Here is a 23,860-nt window from a genome sequence, read left to right as displayed (position 1 = left end):
AGCTGTTTGGCTTTTGTTTTTGTATTGTAAGTGAAGGTTAAGCCTTCAAGATGTTTTTCTATCAGTTGTTAGTAAACATGAATAGAACGCCACTCCCGTTGTGAGTTTTCAGATTAAGCTTTCAGACATAATTATCATTAACTCATTGATCATTTTTTATTTTTTACAAACCATTTGACTGATTTGATTGGATTGTTTCGTATAATCCAGGGAACCTTTTTCATCCAGCTTTTCATGATAAAGTGATTGAAAGATGCCGATTGGCGTGTGCACTGACCTGTGGTATGTGGGATAAATTGATCACATATGCTAGAAGCCTACATGAGGATATCTCTTAATGGAGACGATGTTAGACTGATGTCTCTTTTTGTATCATTTTTTTATATTTTAATAAAGAAGAGTTAAGTTTTAATTGTTTACAAATCCAGCTAGAGAACCAAAGCATTTTTATTTTGATACCTCTGTCTGCACTATATTTCATTATAGATTTTGTGAGCAAATTTAAGATTTACATTTTCTGTTTGGACAGATCACACCAGGGAGCAAAGCGGCGCAGGGCAACCTGGTCCAAGGAGATGTCATCGTTGCTATTGATGGAGTCAGCACAGATGGGATGACCCATTTGGAAGCCCAGAACAAGATCAAGATGGCCAACTACAACCTTGCACTCACCATGACCAAGTAAGGAGAGAAACTAATGAACGTCAATATTCGTGCAAATAATAGTTCCAAAATTTAAGATCCAGGATTCAACAGTCACTGCATTAGGTGACATCAAACGTGATTGGAATTCAGTCACAGCCAATAAATTCAAGAAATAAACAAAAGCCTTTAAAAAATATTCATCAAAAATGTAATGAGATAAGTTATTCAGAAACCTTTTAAGAACCCTGCAGCTTCCCTGCCTGTAGACTTTGGGTAAGTCCTACAGTTAAAGATTCAGTATCTTTTTCCTAAAAATTTAAATAAAGACTTGTGCAAATGTAATGCTGCTCAATCATCACTCATGGGCCAACCCATGGGTTGAGTTGAAAAATGTTCATCCAGTAAACTAAAAGTTACAGAACCTTGAGGCACTCTCAGTGCACTTTGATGCTAACTGACCTAAAACCATAGCCTTAGCTCGTGAACTTCTTAGAGTCTTAAGAAAGACTGAAGAAAAGTGGCCCTAAAGTGGATCCCTGAGGATCTCCAAAAGCAGAAATGGTCAAAGAAACATAGAATCAGAAACATAGTCCAGTGTAGACTGTTTTTACTGTTTCATAAACAACTTTCTTAATTCTCAGTGCTTGGGGGGCGCTGGTGGCGCAGTGGTTGGTGCGCACGCCCCATGTATGGAGGCTGTCGTCTCAAGCGGGCGGCCCGGGTTCACATCCCACCTGTGGCTTCCTTCCTGCATGTCGTTCCCCACTCTCTCTCCCTGATTTCCGACTCTATCCACTGTCCTATCTATCCATTAAAGGCACAAAAAGCCCCAAAAAATAAAATTTTAATTCTCAGTGCTTGGTTCAATACAACCAAAGCTGACAGATTATTCGCAACAAAATATATTATAAATCTTCAATGGATTTCACTCAAAAAACTGTGAAAGACACATAAAGAAACATAATTACATGAGGGCCAGTGTCTGTAATGACATATCTTGTTGTCATTCTTCTTGTTTTTTTTATTTTTTTTATTTCCTGGCTGTGTTTTAACGCTGAAAGAAAAAAAACACCCTTACAGTATGTGTAAAGTACATACCCTACCCAGTCGATGAAGCTAATAAAGATTAAAATCCAGAAAGATTGATGTCGTGGAGATTGGCTTAGTTGATTCCAATGAACCTGGACATCTAAGTGGCTAAACTGCAAAAGTTGTCTTGGGCTGTTATTTGGCTAAAATAAAGAGTTCCCAGTAAGATCATACTTTTCTTACCCTGAAGATGTCTGACAGCGGCGATCTGATAAGTTCAGTGAGGAAATTAATGTTGGCCGGCAGGGAGCTCAGTGCACAGTCTCATAACTACAAACCCTCTGGGTGATGAAGATAAGACTGAGGAGCCTCTGTCAGGTTGTCTTATTGTCATCACTTTTTCATGTCACGCATGTTGTTTTACCAGTGTAAATAGACAGTGAGGCCTGTGGTGGACTGGAGAGGAACGAGGTCAGGAAATAAAATAGAAGCTTTTAACCCTTAGCACCGCCTCCTCTGATGAAATGGGAGAAAGAAAACTCAGCCACACAATGCAGGCAATACAATGAAGTCTTTTTCATTTCAGGGTTAATGCTTTGTGTCCTTCTATACAGCACAAAATGTCTGAAATAAATCAATTTCTTCAGTAGTTGGGTTGATTCCAACAAGTCCTCAAAACTTAATTAAGTAAAAAAAGATTTTCTAATTGCTTATGAGAAACAAACCATATAAGATTTTCTTCTCTGCCTTCCCAAGCTACGACAGAGGATTAGGGCCACGTTAAATTATTATTTGTGGTGAATTACCATCTTGAGGAGGCAGAAATGAGGTTGTTCATGCAATTTAGTGTATTGATAAGATAGTAAGATAGGCATTCATTGGCTAGTTCATAACAATTTTCCACTAGTACAGCCCCTGTGTGTCCTTCACTTCAACTTGCACCTAGAAAGTGCAAAGTTTAACTAGCAAAAGGTAGTCAGACACCTTGCACCATGTGCTTAAGACCATGCACTTTAGATTGTTTGTCTTTCATATGTGAGCCGACAAAGAATGGTACCAATGGCACCACCAACAATGGATACACAGAAAGAAAGGAAGTCATGGCCATGAGTCCTATATCGATAGCTGCTTGTTCACTGGAAGCCCTGAAAAGATGGCCGTCACCCACAAAAGCTATATCATTGTCAGACATTAGCTGATGATTTACATGCTAGGTACAGTAATATATATTTCTTTTTTTAACCTTTGTTTATCGAGGAAAAACCTAATTGAGATTAAAAATATATTTTTCAAGAGAGTCCTGTCCAAGGCAGGAAGCTGCTCATCAACACAGTTACTGACAAACAACGTGCAGCCATACATACAAACATATTATAAGATACATCATTTGAATTCACAAAATAGCAAATTAAAACAGCATTAAATTGTCAAGATTGCCCACAATTATGAATTTGTCGGGCCAAACATCTAGAGCCAGATGTTTCTGCCTCCAAGTCAGGAGGTAGGAGGAAGTGTTCCCTACCATTGGTTAAGGCCTTTAATTTAGGAAATGCTCCCCTGGGTCAGTACAGCAGGAATGAACGAGCAATGTGTACAAGTGTGTGAGAGGATTTGTTGGATCTGTCTAAACTCATGCATAGTCATGCCAACATACTGGTTTTGTCAGGGTTTTACGGCGTTAAAACCAAGTGAGAACAAACTACATTTGTCACAAGCTGCTGCAGTCCCACCCATGGCACAGAATCTGTGTTGATAAGTCATAATGCTAGATTAGTTAACTCTGTTGCATGGACAGATTACAACTTCTGTACCAAGTAAACTGTGAGTTGTAGCAGGAAGCTGGTTGCGTCCTGACTTTCTGTAATAATCATCACAGCTTTAACATGATTACATTCATTCAGTCTGTTTCTTTCAAGGCCAGTGGATGTATGTATGCAGTGTATGATGGTCTATGAAAAGTTTAGGGATTCCATTCAACATTTTTTTTCTATTGAATGTGATGTTATGTAGTTTAATAGAGTAGTATTTTTCCTTTGCAGAGGAAAATTCTATCAAAATGGTTCATTTACCGTTTCTATTTCTTGGCACTATTACATTTTCTATAGCCAGTGCACTTTGACCCCTGACCTTCAACCACCTCCTTTCCCATTTTGGAGTTGAAAAATTTGATTTTTCCTGCCGTTGCCGGCTCTATTGGTGTTTCTATAGAATAAGACATTTTACACAGTTTCCCTCTTTCTGCCAGTTGTATTCATACTTTCTTCCCTCACAGTGACCCATATACTCAAGGGTTTCAGTGATCTCAAAAAAGAAATGATTGCAAAAGACACATTTTTATCTTTCAATCCTCCGAGTTCTGAACCATTGGCAGTTTTAGCTCAGGATATGTTTTGGATCAAGCGTTTGAAAAAAAAAAAAACAATTAGAAGGAAGAATCATAAAGGGTTAAGTGTAATCTTGTACTCAATGAAGTACAGCCGCTCTTATTGTTTTTATTGAATAACTTTATTTTTTTTTAGCTGTGATGCTCTTGAAGTGTCTTTTCCAGCATTTTTTGAAGATTTCAATTTTTATTCCAGATCGCACAATTATCTCACTGTGTGTTCCTCTAAATGATTTTTTATTGTGTTTTTCCGTTACACTACTTTTCATGTTGACAGGCAAACGCATCCCTCTTTTTGATCCTCTTTGTCAGAGCTGATAATGTAAAGAACAAACATTTTAAGGAACATATCATTTTTGTGGACCTTAACATTTAAGTGTAAATTAAAAAGCTGGATTTACAGTGGTAGATTCAGATGTTTTCACACATGAACTCCAGAAAAAAATCTTGACATTTTTAGGAAGGCCTGCCCCTGAAATGTTCCTGAGGTGCTCATTGACACATGCCCTCACAGAGAAAAAAAAAAAAAAAAAAAAAAAGGTGCACAAAGGTCGCACAGGTGGCGCCCTGGTCACAGGATATAATCATCTTCAACCTCTCGCTTGCAGAGCATTGTAATTAATATTTTTAAGCCTTCATTTGGGAGCTGGCAGGAAACAGTCTGGATGAAAAATGTGTCCGTTTCCATTCAACCATGCAGCTCGACCCAAAAATGTGGAAAGTTTTCTTCGGTCTTGTGCATGTATAAAAAAAAATGATGAATTTGGTAAATGTGTCAATATGAGTTCCCTGTTATTTAATTCAGTCATCAATTTCAGTGTTGTGTTTCTTCCTGCAGGTCCAAACGTCCAGTTCCAATGCCAACACCAAGAATGGACGCAGCTATTCCCATGATCCCTCACCAACAGGTAACTTTAACCATCATGCCTCTCTAGGGCTCTGAAGTGTCTGCCGAACTGAAATCCACCTCAGAAACTTTGGGGAAAATGATCAGCCCATCACCGTTTAGGTGTACTGTCCAGTGATGACAAAAAAGCCTCCTGGATTCATCACATGTAGATGATGTGAAAGGATTTCTAAACTTGGAGATGTTTTAATATGACAGCAAAGTAAAACATCTTTCTTTCAAAACAGTGAAATTAATTTTGATATCACATCACCTTTTTTATGGTTTTAACTCCTGCCCAGGTTTTTATGTTGATTTGGATTTTGTATTTGCCTCCAATGCTGCTGATTATGGCTCTGCATTTAGGATGCTTCCACTATCAATACAAATCCATTTTCTAAGCACATATAGTGTATATATGTATTTTCTTTATGTCAGCATCAATTTCTAGACAGTTCAGAATCATCAGACTGTGTCAAAAGACAATAAACAAAGGAAACATGATGTTAGAAAGAGGCTGTACACACACACACACACACACACACACACACACACACACACACACACACACACACACACACACACACACACACACACACACACACACACACACACACACACACACACACACACACACACACACACACACACACACACACACACACACACACACACACACACACACTTTTGTGGACTTCCTGCAGCCTCTTTCCCCTCACTGAAGCTTTATTCACACTTGCTCAGAATAATGAGTTGTCGCCCCCTAGTGGCCACAATATATAAGACAGATTGATTTTCTTCAGATTCACAAACATTGATGTATAAAACAAACATCCAGAAACCTAGGGCCTTTATTTTTCTAACAAAATTATCAATTTTGATTTATATCAATACAATTTATTGTATAAAATAAAAACACATTTAAATATATTTCTAAAACATTAACATACAACTTACCAACATAAGAATAATATTGATAGGTCTTACCGAGCATTCTTTATTCCCACCACGCCCCGTCTCCCTTTTCCCCCTCCTGCTCCATCTGAAGCCTCAGTCAGTACAGGTGAATGGTCGCCTGTCAGCCTGCAGTGCCTCCTCGGGGCCTGTAGAGGCCGACTCTCCCGGGAGCAGGGTGGCGGTCAGCCCCAGTAAGAGGAAGCAGTATAACTCACCAATCGGCCTGTACTCAGAGGAGACTCTGAGGGAGATGGCAGCCATTCAGGCTGGTCAGCCTGCGGGGTAGGTAGACAAGACGCTTTAAGGAGGAGAAGGAGGAAACATGGCAGGAGATACATGAGTGTTTCTCAGAGAAGGAGCTGCTCGACTGGTACAGACAAGAAATGAAACACAAACCTGATCAGAAGGAGATTCCAAGAGGAGGTGCTCCCATCTGTCTGTTGGTGTAGAATTCATTTTCTGATTTAAGTCATGTTGTCCAGTTCAGTTCCTGTAGTCCTGACAGATGTTTCTCTCTTTGACTGTATATATGAGGTGCATGTAGCTATGGTGACATCCATCCTTCCATCCATTCCTATACACCTGTCACCAGGTGCATAAACCATTTTGGAGCCAGGAGTAGTCTGAATGGGAAGTTATCAGCCAGTGCCAGCTTAATTAGCAAGTCGTTCCTGACAGTCACAGTTATGTGACGATTATTGGGTTACATATTTTGGCTTACAATAAACAGGCTTTTAAAATGAAGCCAAATGATTCTTCATTCAAAATGATCAAAAATATATTTTGTCCTCTGCAGCTCCTCCTTCTCTGAGACTCCTTCAATCTTTAAGCGGCATTGCCCTGCCATGTTGACCAACACGTCAACATAGAAGACTCTCTGTGGAATAATTATAACTTCATACATTTGAATAAAAAATATGGAAAATTATAAACTGAAAGAAGGAGAAATGAGGGTTCTTCAGAACATTCAGTATCTTAAAGTCCCCAAACTACATAAATGTTTGTTATTGATTTAGAGCTAGATCCATTCTAGAGAGGAAAATGTCCCACAGTAGTGTTTTAAATAGAACAGAAGTTTGGTTCAGGTTTTTAGTGCTAGAGGGTAACTTAACACATTTAATTAAGTACTGCACATATATACAATTTTGAGGTACTTGTGCTTGTTTCAGATGTTTTTGTTATTTATACTTTGACTTCTATTTATATTTGACCTTTAACTGCACTGCATATTTTTTGCAGATTCAAATTTTCCTTTAAAAGCTCATTTGAAGAGTTTTAGCTGGAATTAAAACAGGCTGACATTCATGCAGATGCATTCTGCTGAAACAGCCTTTGACATTTTCCTTGGCAAAGATTCATAGTGAGTGATATGTTTGCTAGAAGACAGCAGGATGAGATTTTTTGTTCAATAATAACATTATTCAAACATGTACAGAACAAACAGCACAGAGATAAGAGGGAACCTTTTGTCCACACGGGTTGCCAAAATCAACACAAATGTTAACGGAAGCAAAAATAAACAAGTATAAAATAAGAAGAAGAAATGTGAGACTTTATTAAAAGTTCAGTTTAAAGTTACAAATCAACTAGTAGTCACTGATGTATTATCTTGAATGTGGTACTTTAACTTGAAACATAATTGTTCACCATTGTACTATTTTTACTTACTGCATACTTCTTCCACTTCTGAGTGATGATAACTTACTAAGTGAGGAGCAAGAGGGAGGATCACATGTACTCCTGGGCTGAACTCAAAGAGGAAAGCTCATCCAAAAAATACATTAGTGTCCTATAGACACACACTCTTGTTTCAGTACACTTTCTTGTAACAGATCAGGTTTCCTCTGTATCCGTCACAGCATAGCAGAGCTATGATGGTAGGAAGTATCCATCTGTTACCATAACTATTCAAAATCATAGCCACACATTTTGAATCTCTCTCTCTCTCTCTCTCTCTCTCTCTCTCTCTCTCTCTCTCTCTCTCTCTCTCTCTCTCTCTCTCTCTCTCTCTCTCTCTCTCTCTCTCTCTCTCTCTCACACACACACACACACACACTGTTCACTGTTACCAAGCATGCCTATGGGGTTTCCTCAGTTAACCGTGTGATTCGGTTACTGTGTCAGAGAAGGTGCCAAACACCTGTTGGTTCCTCTGGCTGCTGTAAAAGGTCAGGGAACCTTCTGGACACACACACACACACACACACACACACACACACACACACACAGACTCATGAACTGGCTGCCCTTGTCTTACCTTTGAGCATTAACACTGTAGAGTCTACATTTTCCTAAACACAAAACAGAGTGGTCTCCTGGATACATCATGTAGGTTTAATTTACTGTCATCAGTGTGGATTATAATTAAGCCTGGTTTATCACTCTCTATGTGACAATATTAAAATAGTCTGACTTATTGCTAAAAATGCTTATTCTATTTCTTGATGAAGTCAAATATTCCGATAGCTACTATTCTGATGTCTGTATGCTTAAACTGAAGCAACATCAAAAGCATATTTAGCTTAGCATTAATAGAGGGAGCAGGGAGAAAGATTCTTCTTAAAGGTAACAAAATCCACCTTCCAGCACCCACAAGATCACTGATGTACATGTTAATCTCATTTATGTAATGATCACACAAATAATGTTGTCTTTACAATAGTTATGACCATAATTTATTTATTTTTCATTGTCATTGCCGTCTTACTGTGATCTATGGATAATCGTTACAGTCTGCACAGACCTGACTTTTCCCCTCAGGGTTTCATAATTAAGAACTCTCTTCAGATCAGATGTGACAGCTCTGCAGGTTCTGGGATATTGGAAGCCTCCCATCTCTGATCTCTGACATTTATCTCTTCATTCTCTGTCTGTAGCTTCTGCTGTCCTGGTGTCAAAACTCCTTCTCTCTGCTGAGCCCTGATACACAATCCAGCTGTAATATGTTTTCTAATGATTTTATCTCCCTCTATTTTCTCTTCTTTTTTCTTTGCTGTTGGTCAAACAAGGTTTTCTCCCCGGCTGCTCCCAAGTTAGTATACTCTCTTGCTGAATGCATCTTGGATGTGTGTTTGGTTTGTTTTGTTTGGTCTATTTCAGGCATGGTTTGTTACTGTGGGTGTCAGAGTGTTCCCTGTTGGGATAAAGTGCTGGCTGTTGCCTTTTTAATCACCAATGCATCATTGTCCAATTATAGATAAATGGGTTAAATTACCTTAAGCAAGATAAACCATGGTGGTTGGCTCCTTATGAGATACCTCACAATAATAACAGATCAATGAGTGTCTTAGAATTTTTGTGCCCTCCTTTGCTAATAAAAAGTGTTCCAAGTACAGGACTCTCACCAAGTGCAAACCAGGTCAAGAGATGGAAACAAATGACTTTCAGCTCTCCTTGATATATATTAAATATATTATGATACTAGTTTTCAACCATCAGGCTATTTGCTTTTGGCTTCTCTTGTTCAATGCCAAAAGCTGAAGAAGAGCGGCGTTCAACATGGTGGAAGTAAAGTTTATGTTACAATTGGTCTAGTTTCAGAAATGGGGTGTAGAATCAAGGTGAGCAGGCAAGACCAAGTATGTATTATGAGACTGATGAGCAACACATATAGCACAAACAACATGACGTAGCACGTCAAACTGTATGTTGAGAAGTTCGACGGAAAAAAAAAATGTTGATAACATTTTTCACGATAGCAGTGTGTAAGAACCATAGTGAGATGTTTTTTGTTATTTAGGATTGGGCTGATGATTAACATAGCAGAGCAAGTTGTAATGACCCAACTTTCAAAAACATGAATGAAAACTTGACAATTAGAATCCTGACAGAGTTGTTGGTCAGGGTTCACAGATTAACGATGGAGTTCCTCAAGGAATCATCTGAGGGACTCTGCTGTTCTAAATATGAAGATTTTTTTTTTGTTATTTTCTGTTCTCTTTGTTAATATGTTTCACTTCCTTATGATTTATAGTTTGTTTTAAACAGCAGGGACAACCAGATGGGGGGAATTTAAAAACAATAAGTCAATGCTGCAGTGTTCCTTTGTTGATTTGTTCATGTGTCTCAGATCCACCCACTTGACCCCCAAGGTTACAACAAACACGACCAGAGTCTATTTTGTGGACAATACGCCTGTTTTGTGTGTCTTTATGGTTTGCAGTGTGTATCAGAATGAAATGCTGCTGTTTATCTTGCTGTGGAGCTAATCACCATGCAGCTGATGGCTTCTTCTGTTGCGACTAAAGAGACAAACGAGTCTCCAGCTAATTCAGTCACAGCAAGTTAATTAGCTGTCAGAAGAACCCCAGTCAGCTTTTTGTTCCTCTGTTGTTTGAGGATTGGTGATTGGCTATGCATGAATCTTGCATGATTTTTTTTTCATATAAAGAATAGCTTAATTTAGATAATGGATTCCAGGCTCCCTGGCAGTTTCTGGTTTGATACAATCATTTACATTACGTCTCTTGACATTTCTGTTCTGGAAGTAAAGGTCACAGTTTGACATGTTTGAGGCCTGATGGATGCCATCTTTGAACACTTGGGTTATTCTTGTTATTATTCTATTTTTTTCCACAAAGCATGATATTTACAACAAAGGTTAGATAGTGAAGAGAAGTGACAATAGTGCACATGTCACTACTATACATGTCGAAACGACAAAATTATAACGCTATAAAGCTATTGAAAGCAACACATGACCGAAATAAAAACAAGGATGGATCTGGGTTGTATAATGTTTGATGAAGAGAGAATCAGACTATTTATTTGTGTTGGGTTGCATAAACTCTACTGCTCTGCTTTGTAAATCTGCAGTAACCTGAGTCCAGAGCAGATAGATTGAATGGCCTTTCCATGACTCACATATATTCCTGAAAATACACCTTCATAGCATGGAAGGGTAGACTTAATTTGTTCCTGTTTTTTCCCCAAGTATATTAATGTCATATAACATAGGGGCATGCATGGTCACGATCAGAGCTGTCAGAAAGTTGTGAGCTCTGCCTTCTAGAAACTGATCTCAATGAAGATGTGAATTGTGCTGTTTTGGCACAGGAGTCAGATGAGGTTATCTGTGTGAATGTTGGTTGTACAATGGCTTCCTCGCTCAAATATTTTTGAGGGATATTTTTGGGGATAAAGTATCAAAGAGCCTTTTTGAGCCTCTTCAAACACTGGACACTGAACCTATGGGAGTCAAGATATCAGTTTCTGAAAGTATTTAAAGTAGACTTTCAAGAGTAACTGAAGGAAACTTTCCCCTGCTGTAAGATCTGAGTGGAACTATTGTCACTGTTTGGTTTGGTACAGTTGAAGCAGATTCCGATAGAACACCTAGGCTTGGCACCAGATCAACCTATTTTGTTGTTGTTGTTGGGTTAGGGTTAGGGTTAGGGTTAGGGGTTAGGGTTTAAAAACTTTTGCTTCAGGCCTGAGTCAGGTATGGCCAATCTCAACTTTGTATCTAACATTGGCGGGGTTTAAGCACTGTTGAGGCTCTTTTAAAACAACCAAGATGGCGGAAGCAGATATGGAGCTTTCAGAAACTTCTTATACTTCCAAAGCGATGGAAGGTAGTTCAGGTTATTTTAAATTTGGAAAGTGTTGGCTACTCAGTGATGTCATGTCAAACATTTGTGTGTGTGTGTTCTGTTAAACTAGAAGACATGTGAGTTGAATGTTGGAACTAGCCTGCCTAGCATAGCAGCCACATGTTTTGTTGGTGCGAATCTGGTCCATAGCTGTTGATAAGGCAGCTTGGAAGTAAGAAAAAGTTTGTTCAAGTCAATTGTGATATGTTCTTGTGATGCTAGGCAGATGGAAAACCCCTGTTAGTCTGTTCAATGCATTCATTGGTATAACTTTGGTTCAATTGTTGCATTGTTGCAAAAAGTAGAGTCTATAAACAACCGATTGATTGTCAGTACCTGCCTTGGCTGTTTGCTGTGAGCATGAGCTTCTTTGTTTCTGTTTCTCCTTTTGAACACAACCCTCCATGGGCCACTTTATTGTTCCCCCACCCTCACAAACCTCCTTCTGCCCTTTCCTCCATCTGTCTGCTATATTCTTCTTCCTCCACTTCTCCTTCCCTTTCGCTTCTCCCTCTCTTACTTCTTCGTCAACACGTCGTGCCCTCCTGCCAACAGCGCTGGTTTCAACCCCAGCGCCCTGGACTCCGCCCTCTCTACCCACAAGCCCATCGAGGTGAAGGGCCCGGGTGGAAAGGCCACCATCATCCACGCCCAGTACAACACACCCATCAGCATGTACTCGCAGGACGCCATCATGGATGTCATCGCAGGACAGACACAGTCGAAGGGGCAAGATGCAGGGTAAATACACGCTCACTTCCACCTCCTCCCTTTTATGTCTCTTCTCTTGATTTTCTTTTTCCCCCCTTTCTTTAACTCTTGCTCTTACTCCTACATTTTGCTCTTTATGTAGGCTGCTCCTCTTCCTCACCAACACACCATCCTTCTTACTACTCTCCTTAATCTCTCCTCCCAACTTCCTCTACTACTTCCAATTTTGTAAAAGAAAAATGCTGGAAAAACCAATTAACTTTGTAAAACATGACGTCCTCTTCCTCTCTTACTTCTTCTGTTCCTCCTCTTTCTTTGTCCTTTCTTCGTCCTTCTTCTTAAGCTCACTGATGATATTACACTAATTAATCCCAAATACCCTTTTTTTTGTCTTAAACCCCTCTTTCTTTAAAGACCAACGTGCATCACATTAGTCCTGACAGTTTTGAAACTCATTTTTAAAGACCAAACTTGCTGAAGGTGATAAAGAAGTTCTGAAAAGTGGATTGTTCAGAGGTTGTTGGTTTTCGGTTTGGAGCTGTTTGTTTGGGAGTTTGTGGTCGTCTGTGCTGCTGCAGGAAGTGTGTTGATGTGCTCAATGCGTGACTTGATGTGATATGTAATGTAATGCAGCTCAGTTCAATTTCAGGTTATATAATAATTATTAACTGTAAGATATGAGTCTGTGGATGAAGAATATCTCAGCATGGTCTGCATTAAGTTTACATTATACTTGTTCTAGGTTTACACTATCTTGTGTGAAATGAACAAAGCAACAAATAAAACATATTCTGCCAAAATATGAGATAACATGCAGATACATTTAGATTACATTTTATTTGAAGTCGATATTTGATGTTGTAACAAGTGCAAAATAAAGTAAAAACCTGTGCACACTTTACAAAGGACAGATTTCTGAAATCCCCCCAACAAGATTATTTTATGAATTTACAGAACACTTGGAGTAAAATGTTAATTTTGGGCCTTTTTATGCCTTTATTTAGAGATAGGAGAGTGTATAGAGTCAGAAATCGGGGATGGACGTAGCCACAGGCTGGATTTAACCCGGGCAGCTCGCTTGGAGGACTATAGCCTCTGTACATGGGCCATGCGCATCATCACCTTGCTACTGGCGCCCCATGAAATTGGATGTAATTTGACATAACTCAGGGCTCCAAGAAGATCACTTCATCAGTATTGATAATGTCATATTCTCCTTTGAGATCAATGTAGAAATAAGCCTGTTCAGTTCTCTCTGTTGTAAAAATGTGTTTTTATAAGAAAGAAGACTTTTCACAAAGCAAAAGTGATTATTTACTGACAGTTTGTCCTCCTGAAATGTGTCAGGGATTCATCTCCTGTGTTGTCTTTGTTCTCCGAGACAAATGTTGTTGGATTGTGTGTCTATCATGCAACAAATAACCTCCATGTGTTCATCTTCTCTCACTAACAATATGTTTTGCAGCCTGTTGGAAAATACAATGTGTCTGTTTTTTCCTGCTGAAGGGGAAAATAATATTACTCCAAAACATCCACACACTCGTTCTTCACTCAGCTGCTCTGCTTTTTTATTCCCTCATAAACCGACTGTGACTCAAATGTCAGCCTGAACGAAACCATCAGAAGAACCAATTACTCTTTACAGTCTTCCTCTGATTGTCTCTGAAGACATCACTCACTCTGTGTTAAGAAACAGGGCCTGAATAAAAACCCACACAAGGCCAAAAAAGAAACGTTTTTCCTTCAGTTATTTTTTGTATTATAGTAACTGGAGATGGTAGAAAACATGAAATTCATATAAAACTGGTTGATACTGAATGTTCTGAACCCTTCTCTCCTTCTTATGGGGTTTTATATATATCTGCTCATAACATACAAAAATCTTACAAGATACATTTCAAATGTTGTGTTTCTCATGTGAACGTTTGCTGCCATCTTTTGTGAAACTAATGATTTTTAATATGTTTTGATGTATTCTCATTTACTAACAGTAATGCAGTGTAGACTGAAGCATCCACTGAGCTTTTAGTGCCTCTTGCTGTCTTCATTTTCTCGTCCTGTCCTGCAAAATTAAATCAAAACCAGCTCAATATTGATTCTATTCATTGTTCATCTCATGTCAAATCACATCTTGTTCCAGTGCATTTATTTAAAAAAAACAAAAAACACACGCACACATTGAAGAGTTTCACTTTGTCAGTAAAGGGTCGGAGAGCATAGATCTTGACTCTCTCGCACATAAAAACAAAAATTGCATTTGGACCCACTGAAGCTCTTTAGGGTCCTGGTTTTGACCTGCTCTGGTTTCGGGCGGGTTGGCACCCTCTGTCTATGGTTGCAGTTCTCTCCCAGTTAGTGATCACCTCATATACAGCGCCTCCCCGGTCTACCAGGCCGTCCAGACTGCAGAGAAGGACCCAGACCTGAGCGAGTTGGGCCGCCGCAGCGTAAACATGCAGTCCAAGTCCTTCCGGGTCCTGGCCCACATGACAAACACAGAGTCCTGTAAGTGCCCTGACCTTTACTTTGACCTTCACTGATGACTGTAAATTATTATCTAATACCAATGTTCAATTCATCACCATGGGGAATTAAAAATTCATATAGACTGAGAATGTGGTACAATGTTCAATTTAACAGCAACAGAATCATGTCTTATTCTGGGTTTCTGGTCGGGGTCGATTAAGGGACGATTTGATCACCCAACACTAAACATACTCGTGTCTTCTCTTTGCTGTGTTTTCTGTCTCTACAGTACCAGGGGAGAAGGAGGAGGAGGAGGATGTGGAGGAGGCGCTGAGGAGGAGCAGGTAGGCAGAGGAGCTTCATTAGACAGCTGCTGAACCCCCCAGCTCCTCACCTGTACACTCTGCCCCGCCCCTGAACACATCACACAGCCCTGTTACCGTAAGCTAACGCCACTAGTCCAGTTAACCTGAACTTTCCTCCTGCTAACAGGTGAACAAACTCATCCTGGCTGTCTTATTAGAAACTGTGCAGGGGTGACATTTCTCTGTGTTATGTCCCTCTATTTAGATTCATTAAGCAGATTCTGACTATTACACATTTACGGTGGTATCTTAGTTAAAGATGGGACTTTTCATTGGATTCAAATTCAGAGTCAAACTTATCAAACTTATTGGATCTTCTCGGGTTCATTTTTTACATTAGCCTACATACGGTTATAAAACAGAGTAAAGTACACAAAGTTGTTGTTTGTTGGCTGAGACGGCAGAAGCTCATGAGGGATAACGTGTTCTTTTATATTCCTTACAAAGCTGAGCTCATGAAAAGTAATGAACTGTTCCTACCAGCAGAGGGAGCAGCAGGACTGATGATTCACACCGAGTCAACTGTCAGCCTCTTACGCAATGCTATGCTCCTACTGGATACTTTAAATAGTTAAGAAATTGTATAAATATACTCAGGTTAGGCCAGACATTTTAATGAATTCCTTTAAATAAGATAAAATATATTCCTTAAAATAAAACAAAGACTTCCCTCTCAGGTAAATGAAGCACTAAACAGTTGTTGTTCTTCTTAGGTTTACTCGCTCCTTTAGTATTTCAAAGCAAATACACAATGTGGGTGTGTTAGCATCTTACAGACTTTAACTTCAAAGAGATTCTCCGTTTCTGTCGCTGTTTTTCCTTCACATCATTCTCTGTCTTGATTACATCGTCTGTGAAGGTCAAATAAAATGGAGAAGAAATTAGTAAATAATGTTATTTTTTTAGAACCAGCAGATATTTCCGTCTTTTTCACATCTTCAGCCACTCACCCTGTAAGTTAGTCTCACCTTAAAGTGATTTTGTCCCAAATTAAATAAGTCCTCTTTATAGTTTTCTTGTTCAAATATTTCACATGTTTTTAAATCTGTATGCTGTACATACACAGTACAATGAGAACGAACACAAACTATAAAACCAAATATTGTTGGACACCTTCAGTATATGAACTTTTTTCAACCTACTTTCATAACCAAAGCTTTTATATGGCCCCTTCTTAATGATCTATGTTACTCTGAATGGAACCATAATTTATTTTTTCCTAGTAATGATGGAGACCTAAATAAGCATAAACTCACTAGAGTACTGTTAATGAGGAACAAGAGGAATATATCAGCAGAGGAAGTGCCACCTGCTGGTCCTTAGAAAGAACGCAGGTATAAGGCACTGTTATATATATTTTTTTTTACTGAAGGCTACATCCACTTCTGACATACAGTTGATTCTTGTGATAAGTGTTCATTTTTTATTTCCCTCAGAGCTTTTCACCAGAGTAGAGGTCAGATCTCTGTGCAGACTTGATTAAGCTCTCTATAAAACTGCCCTAGTGTTTGCTTTACACAATGAATCCTTATTACTCCTTGTGAGGTACAGTAGGGAGCAGCTGGGAAACATTTTTCCTCTCTTGTCTCCCCTCTTAGAAGTTCTTTCTGTTTTTGTCAAAGTGTTCCCAACAGATGGTGTGATATGCAGACAATGATTTACTTGCTAACCGAGTATCACACACTGTATATCAGAGTGTGGAGGTCTGCTGCCACTCTGGGAGGAGGAACAAACCTTTTAACCCTCCACCCCTCCTGCATCCCTCCCTCCGGTCTGATGGATGGAGCTTTCTCTGCTCCCTGCACTTATTTAATCATCCCTCCATTACACAGAATTGATCCTTGCTGCCCCCCCTCCCCCTCCTCAGAGCTTGTCAGTCTTCTTACACGGAGCAATGACTCAACATGAATCAATAGGAGCAGAGGTCAAGCTTTTATCTGCCTATAAAGAGACTGTGGGGATTTCCTTTTCGTCTCTAAGTCATCATGGAGGAAGCAGCTCGGCGATGACTCACATGGTTGAGCTGGAATCAAACCTAAAACACAAAAAAAAAAATCATGTTACATTTGCCATTTTATCTCAGATTCAGAGGGAGGTAGACTGACTAACCCCTCCAACCTGCGACCACACACAGATCATTTAAAGAGATTTGAAAAAGTACAATTGTCTGTTGATTTTTTTTATTGTTGTTGATTTCATTTGACCATACTTTGATGATTTCAGTTCATTTAAAAGCAGCTGTGTGTCACAGGGTTTCCCATATAGGGTTTCTGAATGAGGATAATGGAAAGCATTTGAATTGAATCAGTCAAACTTTGAATATACAGCACCTTAAACTAGCATGGAAACTCCATCATAAGCTGCACATTCATGTTTATTTATATTTGCAGACGCATCTGTCCACCTTCTGATCAGGTAGATTTCCATCTTGCCTCACTCCTGTCAGGCTAATCACAATCAATTATCAAATATGAATCAGGTTTAGGAGCCATGGAGATATTTTGCTTGAAATTCATGACAGATGCCAATTGTTAGGTACAAATGAATCTACAGATTGACTACATGTGTAAACTAAAATACGGTGCTGTGAAAAAACATATAGGTATTATATTGAAATAGAGCTATATGAATCAGGCTGTGGATCTTGCTTGGCAGTTTACTGGTTGGTCAAACTGGTTTCTCTGACTAGCTGTAGGGTCCAAAGACGTTTAGTCTGATGCCACAGAAAACAGATTTAGTCGAATCTAACATGAATCTTTAGATAATGTGAATGGAGGTAATTTTCTGTATAACTTACAGGATGTCCATTTACCTCAGAACTCAAGACTGAGAATGACATCACTCCTACATAGACTGTGTTACAGTAACCAGTCAGAAGGTTTGCTATTTTCAGTGCAAAAGTCGAACAATGAAAAATAACACATTACACAATATTTTGTGCATATAAACACTGCAGCAACTTGTCAAGATACAATGTGGACCATACAAATAAAAGTGCCAATAAACAGTTTGTTACTTACTGTCACTGCTGTGGAGCAGCCATCTTGGGTTTTGAATTAGTGCTGGTGAGGTTCTTCAAATTTCTGAATGAAACAATCCAGATTCAGTTTGAGTCCCAGCAGACCTTTCAGACTCCCACTTCAAAGGAATGTAGTATGAGCTCAATTGTGGAAAAAAAAGAAAAAGATAGTAACATTTTTGATTTTGCTGGTTGAAAAAGTACCACGGTGCATTACTAAAAAAAGATGAAAATTAAATAAATAATACATTTTTTTTCCCGTCCAAGTTAAAGCCTCTCTGAAAAGACGACTAAAAACTCACATGATATTAAAATCCAAACATCAACTGGAGCAATATTGAGCGGTTTGATTTATGCACGAGAATAACAAGCTTTGTGACTTTTTTTCTCTGTGCAGGCTTCAGTCACACTATCTCTGTATTAACAAACACATGTGTATATACAGTATATATATATGTGTGCATGCAGGCAGGTAAGTACTGCATGTGTGAATATATACATGTATATACTATAAATCATGGTGTTCTTGCCCAGAATGGTTCTGTCCCTCTCTCTCTCTCTCTCTCTCTCTCTCTCTCTCTCTCTCTCTCTCTCTCTCTCTCACTCACTCACTGCTGCTCCTAACCCCTTCATGTGCTTTAGCCCTACTGGCCATATCCCAGCAGGCCCCGCCCCCTCTGCTCCGCCTGCTAGCGCCGTCATGCAGCCTGTGGACCCTGCTCCTGCTCCATCTGACCCTGCCCCTCAAAGGTAACACATCCGCTACAGCCAATTAACTGTTACCATAGTGAGCTGGAAAAGCTGCAGCTTCCTAACTCAAAGTGTTCAATGTAGAGTGTTACGGACATCGAATGTGTTGTTATTATGAATCATAAGAAACAAAACTTTCTTTCCACAGGAATGTATTTTTTTTCTGTTATAACTTTGTGTATGCTTTGATATGATGCTGCCATCTTTTCTTTCATCATCCTTCTTTGTGTGTGTTTGTGTTTGTGTTTGTGTGTGTGTGTGTTACTCAATAACTTTTGGTTTTGCAGTCAGACATGAGTTGCGTTCATGTGATGTTGGGAAAGTCCAACACCTGGGACTTACTCAATCCACTCAGTGATCTTGTTGAATAGTTGTTGTGTGCTTCTTCTTCTTCTTGTCAGCTCTTTGAAGGTAAGATGGGTTGTCATGAGACACACTGACATAAGATCGAGGACCAATTCCTGTTTTTCCTCTCAGTGTTGGGAAACAGAAAATGAGAACGTATCAGTTGCTTCTTTCACAACTTGCAGACAGAGCAATACGATCATGTGGTATTTGTGTCCACTGGTGTAATGTAATGTAAGTCCAATATCTACTCACTAAGCTCTGGTTTTGGTGTCCAAGGACAGGAGACAGATAAGAGAATAATCTTTCTCTTTAGCTACTAAATGCTTCACTATTTTCACCAGTCTTTTTGCTGCTTAGCAGTATGGTGTGTTTATCTAACATGTAAGAAAAGGAGTTGATGATGGATGGATTGATCCAAAAGTACATGAAAAGATCCAAAAAGATCCAAAAAAAAATCCAAATGTTCAAGAAGGCTTGATCCTGGTTAGCCCTCTTGTACTGTTGAACCTAGGTGGCAGGTTGTCATGGTGACTTCTGCTGTTGTTTCTACACCTGCAGCCTGAAGCGACACTCTGCTGCTGGGTACGGTGTCCAGCACAAAGCTGCAGTCTCCAGGTACCATCACCCGCAGGGATCCAGAGCTTAAGTCCACATGCTGCTTCACGCTTTCTCCTATCCTACACTACATAACAGTCCATCAACCATTTAATAGACGCTTATTTATCTGAAAGTCCTCGCTCTATTATGAATTGATTAAGGCCTCAATATGCTTCAAAGGTAGTCTAGTACCTCCGAGAACAGATTCAGGATCTTGTTCTTGGAGGTACTTGTTCTAGTCTTTCCTCTTCTTCTCCCTCCTTCATGTCAGAGAGAAATATTGTACTTCTTAACCGCACTACATTTACCTTGATAGTTGTTGCTTCTTTATTTTATACATTAAACATATGACGTGCATTTAAGACAGATTTCTTTGTTGTTAGCTGCAGATATATTTGAATCATACTGATGCCTTTATGATGAAATGAGTTATCCTGGTGGGAATTGAACCCCTAACTCTGACAGTGTTGGTGCCTTGCTCGGCTCAGGACCATGTAACTGCTGAGTAACAAGACCTAACAACTTCATCCAATCACAGGCGGAGAACATCTAACCGGATCTACAGGATCTAAGCACAGCTTTCCTACAGCTGATATCTTTTTTTTTTTTATTTCTTTGCTCTGAGATATTTAAAGTCATTTTTACAGGCTTTTTTTTTTTTAAACATGCACTAACCTTTTTGAATCCTGGGTTTTTATGTGTTTGTTCATGTTGACTGTTTCTTTGTGGCTCTATGTGATTGTTTAGTGTTGCTTTACTGCTGTTTTGTGATCATGAGTTGTTATAGTTGTTATTTCTTTTTTCATTTATGTTTTTATGTTCATTTGTTGTTGTTGTTTTCATCTCTGTAGTTTATTGTTTTCTGTCTTTGTTGCTCTCCTGTATGTCTTTGTGTCTCTGAGTTCATTGTTTTGCTTTTGTGATGTGTTTTTTATGATTGTTTTTTCTGGTCTTTAAGTGTCTTTGTGTTTGTTTAGTTTGTCTATAAAGTTATTTTGAATTTCTGTACACTCCTTTTATGTTCCCTTGCAGAAGTTCTGTTTCCCTTTGCCATCAAATTTACTCTCCAACCAGAAATAAAAACAAATAGAGACTATGGCCCACTTAGCCTGATCGGGCATCTATGGTGCTGAGTGTAACACAACAGCACAAACCAGGTTGAATAAAAGAGCTAAACATATTCAAAAGTTCTCAGAATACCTGAGAGCAGATTGACTGCAAGAAGGCTGGATGTTTTTTTTAATCCAGCCACATTTTCAAATATGTAAAACCTCTAAAAAATGACAACTCAGTGAGTTTTACAGGTCGCAGTAATGAGATGTGTTCGTCCCTCTCCAGCATGTACAGTCAGCCTCCTGCCATGCATCAGCCTCCTGCCATGTATCAGCCTCCGCATGTCCCCCCTCCACAACAGTACCAGCCAATGCCACAACAGTACCAGCCAATGCCACAGCAGTATCAGCCAATGCCACAGCAGTATCAGCAGCCCCCCATGCAGCAGGCCCCGCCCACTCAGCAGAGCTCCATTCAGATCCCTCTTGGCGCCGCTCCTCCCAAGGTTGTCAGCACTGCCTGCATCTTCCCCGCTCAGCCAGGTGAGGCACCAGAAAACTGATTCACAAACCTCGTGAAAAATGATTGATGGAAGAGGAATGTTATAACGTCCTGATTTAATGCTACCTTTAATACCATTTGCCTCGGCCTCCTTCAGCTCAAGCTCCGGCCCCACCTCAGCCCTGCCCCCCGGCTGCTCCTCCAGCTGGTCCTGACTCCTCCAACAGACCTCCCTGGGTGGCAGACACCAACTTTGCCAACAAGTTTGACCCCAGTAAGATGACTACCACCATGAAGATGCAGACGCTGCCCCAGGCCGCCCCTCCTCCACCAGCATACATCCCCAACCCATCCCCTGCCGCACCTGTAGCTCCCAGCCCCGCTCCAGTGACACCAAGTCCTGCCCCCTTCTCGCCTGTAGCCAGGGGCGTGGCTCAGAGGGCAGAGAGGTTTGCAGCCAGCAGCCGTACGCCTCTGTGCGGAGCCTGCAACAGCGTCATTCGGTAACTTCCAACTCCTTTGTTAAAGTATTTATATATATAGTGATACACCCTTGTATGACATTCTTCATATGATATTATAAATCTTATTCAATAATTTGTCAGGGTGTATCATTTTTGTACAAATTCTTTCTGGACTGTGGTTGTCTTGCATTATTTTATTTATTTTCCACTGCTGGTTGTCTGATAATTACTTTTTCTTGTTCTTATATGTCCCATAAAGTTTATTTTGAAATGTCTTTCATGCTAAAAATATTGATTGACTTATTTACATTATATTTGGACAGGTTAATAAAAAAAAAGAAAATAATTTTGATTGAGAAAAATATCTTTATTTGATTACCTGCACAATTTTAGGATCTGTTACAAGACTGAAACCAAAAAACATGAACATTTGTGTGACCTGAAGCAGACTGAACATGCAACACTGTTGTTCTTCTTGTTTTTCCAGGGGCCCCTTCCTGGTGGCCCTCGGTCGATCCTGGCACCCGGAGGAGTTCAACTGTCACTACTGCCACATGTCTCTGGCTGACGTCAGCTTCGTGGAGGAACAGAACAGCGTCTACTGTGAGAACTGCTACGAGGAGTTCTTTGCTCCCACCTGCGCCCGCTGCAACACCAAGATCATGGGGGTGAGGAGCGCCCACTGCGTCATTCTGTGTACCAGTCTGCTCAAAGACCTGTTTACCTGCATACCCATATAGCTGTCTAACTGTTAAAACATTTACCTACATACATGTATAATTCCCTACCTGAATACTTTTCACCTGTTTGTCAGGCAACCCGTAGACCTGTGTTCAATCTGAGTAGTGAATTTATCATCTGAATGAAGTTTAAAAAAAACAGCAGTGATTTATAACTCCTCAAATTGTATAAATAAATAATTGAGCCCCTTTGTTTTATTAAATGTGATATTATTTATCCATTCAATATCCCTGAATAAAAAGAGTCGTCATGGTTTTGTGTCTTAGTTGAAAGATGCTAAATAATTTTGCCCTTTTTAAGACATGAAGAGTTACTGCTGCTGATATGTGAGTGTCTGTAACTTGAAATAGAAGGATTAAAGCAGATAACAGCATTTTTATCAAGATTTATTTTACTTTTTATTGGTTTATTTGACATGGACACAGTAACATTGGAACTGTAACATTTAACCATACACAGGTCCCAGATGCACTGCTCTTAGTGTTTGTTGCAAAGTGCAAATTTGTTACACCTGTCCACAAGAGGCTTCTAGAAATAACAGATATAGAAGAAAATCAAATCAGTTCAGTTATGAATTCAGTACAGTCATGAAACAAAGTGACGTTTTTCTTCCACCTCTGCCTTGGAAAATGAAGAGCAATAATTTCAAGAAGATTTTTTATAATTGGCTAGAATATAAATAAACTTAGGATGAGCATTAAAATGTACTCAAATACGTGAAATACGCTTGACATGACTTGACGCCTCTGACATGTTTTGTGCTACAGGAAGTAATGCACGCTCTGCGGCAGACTTGGCACACCACCTGTTTCGTATGTGCCGCCTGTGGTAAAGCCTTCGGAAACAGCCTCTTCCACATGGAGGACGGAGAGCCGTACTGCGAGAAAGGTATGACCACGTTGACAATGGAAGCTGTGTCACTAATCTTACAGAATGTAATACAAACTGCGTCTGTCCTCTTTTGTTTCAGATTATATCGCACTCTTCAGCACTAAGTGTCATGGATGTGACTTCCCGGTTGAAGCGGGTGATAAATTCATCGAGGCTCTGGGTCACACCTGGCACGACACCTGCTTTGTCTGTGCGGTAAGTCACAGAACCAGAAATCATTTAGAATGTGAAGTCAGTGAACAAAGAGTCTGCTCAGTATTTGAAACAAACTTTAGATCAATTCTCCAAAGAATTCATGTGTTCTTCACAAAAAAAGACTCCTAATTCCCTTTTGTACATTATCTGACAAAAACAACGTAATGCTCACAACATGTTTGAAAAAGAGGATTGCTTCTTAGAATGTTAAATGATCATTTTCCAGATCATTTCAATCAAGCATGGGCTAAAAGGGATTTACCTTTAT

The 23,860-nt window shown here is 39.6% G+C and overlaps 1 protein-coding gene across 6 annotated transcripts in view; it reads left to right on the top strand.

Moving 5' to 3' along the window:
* The window catches only part of ldb3a (LIM domain binding 3a), a 49,729-nt gene that overhangs the window by 21,785 nt on the left and 4,084 nt on the right, over positions 1 to 23,860 (top strand). For 2 of the 6 annotated variants that reach the window (XM_061040447.1, XM_061040446.1), the window contains exons 3-13: positions 530 to 681; positions 4,896 to 4,965; positions 5,992 to 6,182; positions 14,544 to 14,707; positions 14,958 to 15,012; positions 18,695 to 18,802; positions 21,086 to 21,342; positions 21,459 to 21,804; positions 22,253 to 22,433; positions 23,274 to 23,394; positions 23,477 to 23,592. In XM_061040447.1, the coding sequence (XP_060896430.1) occupies positions 530 to 681; positions 4,896 to 4,965; positions 5,992 to 6,182; positions 14,544 to 14,707; positions 14,958 to 15,012; positions 18,695 to 18,802; positions 21,086 to 21,342; positions 21,459 to 21,804; positions 22,253 to 22,433; positions 23,274 to 23,394; positions 23,477 to 23,592 (1,761 nt within the window). Of the gene's footprint in view, positions 1 to 529; positions 682 to 4,895; positions 4,966 to 5,991; positions 6,183 to 8,908; positions 8,932 to 12,046; positions 12,233 to 14,543; positions 14,708 to 14,957; positions 15,013 to 18,694; positions 18,803 to 19,708; positions 19,766 to 21,085; positions 21,343 to 21,458; positions 21,805 to 22,252; positions 22,434 to 23,273; positions 23,395 to 23,476; positions 23,593 to 23,860 lie in introns of all 6 variants that reach the window. The other 4 variants (XM_061040450.1, XM_061040448.1, XM_061040451.1 and 1 more) reach the window with 4 other exon arrangements.

Source organism: Labrus mixtus, chromosome 6 (genome assembly GCF_963584025.1).
Source record: "Labrus mixtus chromosome 6, fLabMix1.1, whole genome shotgun sequence".
NCBI classification, from domain to species: Eukaryota; Metazoa; Chordata; class Actinopteri; order Labriformes; family Labridae; genus Labrus; species Labrus mixtus.
This window is presented reverse-complemented; position numbering and strand designations above follow the sequence as displayed.